The sequence below is a fragment of the Chenopodium album genome, chromosome 4 (assembly GCF_948465745.1).
Source record: "Chenopodium album chromosome 4, dcCheAlbu1.1, whole genome shotgun sequence".
NCBI classification, from domain to species: Eukaryota; Viridiplantae; Streptophyta; class Magnoliopsida; order Caryophyllales; family Amaranthaceae; genus Chenopodium; species Chenopodium album.
In genome coordinates, this window is record NC_137837.1 from 74077785 (window position 1) to 74083262 (window position 5478).

At 36.6% G+C, this 5478-nt stretch overlaps 1 protein-coding gene across 1 annotated transcript; it reads left to right on the forward strand.

The window, feature by feature from the left end:
• The first annotated feature begins 1398 nt into the window (after positions 1-1398).
• Positions 1399-2160, forward strand: LOC145628130 (DNA repair protein XRCC3 homolog). Its single transcript, XM_081680446.1, has one exon. The coding sequence runs from the start codon at positions 1399-1401 to the stop codon at positions 2158-2160; it is 762 nt and encodes a 253-aa protein (XP_081536572.1).
• Positions 2161-5478: the final 3318 nt, after the last annotated feature.

The window sequence follows — 5478 nt, forward strand, 5'->3', positions numbered from 1 at the left end:
TTTGAGCCCAGCTCAGTTTGCTCATCAAGTTGAAAACCAACATTTTTGCTGAAGATCATAACAACATAACCACCTATCACTCCACATCTAGATCTGCCCTTGATAATCCGAGCATGTACTGGCTGACAAATAACTCTGGCCATGTTAATTGAAACCCTGGTCTCTATAAGTATCAAAATGTCGGGAACGTGGACTGATATTACATGGCCTAAGTTGTCCGTAAATGATTTCCTTGCCATGTCACGGCAATTCCATGTGACTATACGGCAAACTGCAGTTGCTGTTGGAGCTACAGTCACTTCAAATTTTGTAGCAATTTTCCGGCCATCTAACGGGTTCTTACTTGTCCAATTCGAAACAAGCGATAACTTTTTCCAGAGGTAAACACCACCCACACTTATTATCTTGATGTCGTTGGAGTCACTGTTCGTATGCATAAGATGGTCGCCTTCCATGAGGACACAACTTTCCCTTATCCGTGGCAACACTGAGCATGGGTCTAAGATGTTTTTAATTGACTTCGGAATGACATGCTCGTATCCGTCTCCTATAGTACCACCTTCATCCAGCAGGATCCTCTGAATTGCGATCTTGAGAGGCTTTGGAAGCATAGCTAGGTCTGACAGATCGGGAACATGTGCAGGGGAAACTTTGCCCCCCTTGCGTATTACAATGAGGTCACCCGTGAAGTGACCACCTCTGGCTATTTTAAGCGCCACATCCCGAGCTCTTACAAGCTGTGTTTGAACTGTGTCACCATCCCCGATTAGTAGTGACTTGATCTCCCCCAAGAAACCGCTTCCATTGTAGCTGTTTCCGCCAATTGGCTGGGGAAACCTATGTTGAATGTCGAGTGTTTGAGTTGGTTTAATGATCAATGGTACTGGCTGGTTTGTGTTACAAACAAAAAATTTGCTATTTGCGTTTTTCGTTATTGATGTTTTTGAATCTACACTCTTAATACTCCTTACCGGGATGGCTAATTCGTCTAAATCCATGATTGATGGTGGGCTGTTTTTTGAATATTGGTTGTGTTGGTTTGTGGAAAGTATACATATGGAAAAGTGTACATATGGAAAAGGTAGGTATTGGAATTTTTTTTATTGTAGTTGTTCCCGCCATTTAACTCAACTCCCCCGCCAAAATACATGCCTCATTTCCCGCCAAAATAGTACACGTGTCAGGCCAAAATAGGTATAGGTAGTGCTGCTAACCCTATGCGTGAGTGAGTCGTGGGCCAATACTTGGTTTTATATGGGATTGTAATCCTATCTTATCCATTATATATATAAAATACGTTTGAGTGTGTGTGTGTTTTATGTGTGTGTTAGTGTTAAGGCAATTTTGAAGTAAAGTATATGTTTTATATTTGTAATATTTGTAATGCATCAAAAGATTATGACCATTTGCAATCCAATCGACTTAATTTTGGAGGGAGGCATACAAATAGGAGAAATAACTGAAATTTATGGAGAGAGTGGGGTAGGTAAGACCCAAATATGCTTGCAGCTTTTGTTAACATGCTTGTTGGAGCCGCAAGATGGAGGGTTGTGCGGGTCATCAATATACATACAAGCATGTCCGGTGTTTCCTGCCGAGAGACTAAACCAAGTAAGTACAAATTTATTACATAATAAACTTGTCGGTGAGAATCCGCTAAGTTTGGTCAATGTAAAGAAAATAGATTCTGCTGACCAATTAATTTTAGTGTTAAGCCAAGTGGAGTTGATGGTCTTCCATTCTCTTGAAGGATGTAGGCATACAAGGGTTGTTGTACTCGACTCAATAGCCTATTTATTTAGGCATGAACACAACAACACGGCCAAAGGGTTTAGCGATCGTAATCGTATGCTTCTGTCTGTAGTCAATAAAATGAAAGGCATTGCAAAGAAGTACAACATTGCATTTGTAGTGGTCAACGAAGTCGCGGATGTCTTCCATCCAAATGTGTCTGGTACCTTTACATCTGGTCGTGAGGTTATGGCATCTTTAGGACCCAAGTGGGAAAGTATGATTCCTAATAGGATGTTTATCTCTAATCAATACAATTTATCTAATGATTCATGGTATCGTGAATGGAGGGTTGTGAAAAGCTCAAACTCAAACCTAGAAGGCCGTCGATGTGCATTCCGCATCACCAGGAATGGTGTTACTGGTTAATTAATTAGCTATTTTATTACTTTTTATTGTAGAAATAAACATATTATTAGCATACTTTGTAGTTGTTCCCATGAAAATAATTTCATTGTTAAATTAGTCTGCATTCATAAGTTTTGTCCTCAAATTTTGTTGTTTGGGCCATTTAGCGTTGTTAACAACTACAAAGAGTTATTTATTTCATTTGGGCCAAAAATGACTCTATTGATTTCTGGCCCAAATGAAAGAAATAACTCTTTGTTTAATCTATTCATTGTTTGTTTTAAAATTAATAGGAAATAAACTGGCAAAAGCAACAATAAAAATTCTATTTGAATGTTAAATTTTATGTTCAATAAAACTCAAATAATTAAATCAAATTTAAACGTGACAGCAAAGCCACATTAATTAAATAAATTTGATTTAAAAAAAAAAAAAAAACAAACTTACTAAACACGCCACACACATATTATTTAAACATTAGAGAAACAGTGCCAAGGACAAGACACATCATCAACCGATAGGACAGTTCACTGCATGTACATAAACACTACATGACAAACATTACTACATCAAGTTAAAACTTAAATACAGCACAAACCAACTTAATTAAAAAGTTCGACTACAGTAGTAGATAAACAACATGATAATATTATTAAACTGCTAACATCATCGCCATCATCTTAGTAGCTTAAGCCTCCATGCCCACCCTGACCCGCACCTTTGCAAGACCCCTGTTCATGTTTGTAAGGTTAAAGTATTAATTAGTTTTAATCTTAATTTTTGAAACATAAATATTAATATCAATAAAAGTTAATTTTCAGTTAAAAGTGAAAATAAAAATTAAAAAAAACAGCGATTTTTTAAACAATAAATACCCCAAACATAAATAAAACAATCAATTAAAGGTGAAAGTGTTTTACGATAAATAATAATTGAACGGATTTTTTTTACCATAATCCCCATCCAAACACATTTAAAAATAATAAGGAAAAAAAAAGCATTCAAAGTGTTTAGATTAAAAAAATAAAACGAAGTTAAAAGTACATATCATTAATAAAAAAAATATATATATAGTGGAAACTGAAATTAAAGTGAAAAAATTAAAATATAATGTTGTATTACTTACCATCACTCCTGAACTCCAACATGCACAGAACCCACAACACGGAGGGGGGAAGAACTGCAATCAGCCACATACACCCTAGCACCAACCCTTGCTGCATCCCACATGATAACACTCCCCCCATGGATGCCCTTCCCTTCATCAAACTTCCAGGTGAGGGTAGTACCCAAGGACTGAAGAGTCCTTGTCAGATTGGTGGCTTGTGACCCAACCTCGGTCACAATAATTAGAATCGGGTTATGGGTAGCGACAACTTCGCGGAAATGGGGACCGAAAGATGGCCTGCTGATTCTCCGGCCATTCCAAAGGACCACACTAGACCCGAGTGCCAGATTTGGTTTTCCATCCTCCGTTTCACTACGGATCCGTATGCCACAGTACCGGCTTGACAGATCCTCCTCCATGAATTGGTCCCGGAAAACAGTGAAAGACAGATTTGTAACTGGCGACCGTACCTATTAAAGTAACAAATAACTCAATTATAAATGAGATGATTAACCTTAAATAGTTATAGAGTAAAAAAAAAAAACCGGAATTTCGAAACGAATTAAAATATTTTAAACCATTACCTGTGCGTACACAACATCATCACTGTAAGAGCCGAATTCACAATGGAAGTACTTGCCAATTGTGTAAATTGGTCCACTGCGAGGAAGGATAGGCTTTGGATCAATCAAAGAGGCTAGCTTTTTTGGGATAATTGGGGTAATCCCTTCAAACTCGGGTTCTTCGCTTCCTAATTCACGAATTACTTGTTGCACCTCACCAAGTGCAACAACATCAGCGATGTTTGGCAAGTGGGCTGGAGAAACAACCCCATCCTTGCTCATCATCATCATTTTGTTCAGCAGGCCTTGCCTTTCAACAGGTTTTGCAACAATAGCCCGGAGGATATCGCTGTCAATCACTTTTTTGTTTAGCTGGCCATTTTCACTGATAAAGTACACGTAATCGTTACAGTCCATCTCAGGGACGGAATTCTTGGTGTGGGTAAAACAATGGATGGCACCTGTTGGTGTTTCACCGTAAAAACCTGGTGGGTAGGGAATTTGGTCTGCCATATGGCTTTTTTTTTGGGTTTTTTTTTTTTTTTTTTTTTTGTTTTTCTTGCAGAATATGAGTGACAGTGAATATGAGTGAAAGGGATTGTTGTGGATTGTCCTTGAACGAAATGGCCATATTTATAAAAGGTATTAGGTGGGTCTTCTGAAAAAAAAAAAATTTAAGGATGTGTGGTGGGACCACACATAACAATAAATAATATTTGTATATTGTCATATAAACCCACCACTTCCAAACGTGTGGTTGCAGAAACCCTAATTTATAAAACCCTAAATTTTATCTTTTTTTGGGACGGGTGAATATATACCCTAAATCATAAAACCCAACAACAATTATGTTTAACCAACTCGTATCTCCTGTAATGCTAAAAGCTGATTTTATTTTTACGAGTTTAAGGCCTTTTTACATTTATTTAATTTCATTTTAGTTTGGCTCGTGCAGCTCCAATCAGTTCAGTTCGGTTAAGTTGAGTTAGTTGAACTCTTAAATTCTCTGTCTCATAAAATATTTATTTCAGCTTCATTCAGTTCAGTTCACCTCAATTAGTCCAGTGCGGTTCAATTCATTGTTTTTCTAAACGTGAATGTGAACAAACCCTTAGTATATTAAATGATTTAACTTACTTATTATAATAATTGTTTTTATAAACGTGTTTGATAAATAGTTGAAAGATTAAAGGTCTTTGATTGAGTATGTGAAGTGACCAGTAAGAAAATTGTGGCAGTCCACATAGGATTTTAATTTAAATGATAATATAAATGTTTCACTATCAGCTAAATTTAGCCAAATTAGCTGATTTACCCCAATAAGCTTGTTACCAGACACCTATATCTTTCTTCATATGTAAACATTGAGAATTACTAGTTGTTGATAGGTGTGTCGCGTACCTAACAAAAATAACCTAACAAGACCGTTACTATGTCGACGGCCAAGTAAGGGTTGGATCCCAATAGACTATAGTTCAATTAATTAATTAGACTCAAGTAACTACTAAGCAAGTAACCAAACAAAAATGAGGAATGTCTACTAGAGCAATATTGACTAATAAGCAATGAATAGTAATATTATGGAATTAATCAAGAATTTAAAACATCTAAGATTAAGTATCCCCGCTAACTAATATCAATCAATGTAATAGAACAATCCCTTTCCCA

Coding starts and splice junctions, on each gene's coding strand:
- LOC145628130 (XM_081680446.1), top strand. CDS start 1,399: ATGACCATTTGCAATCCAATCGACTTAATTTTGGAGGGAGGCATACAA.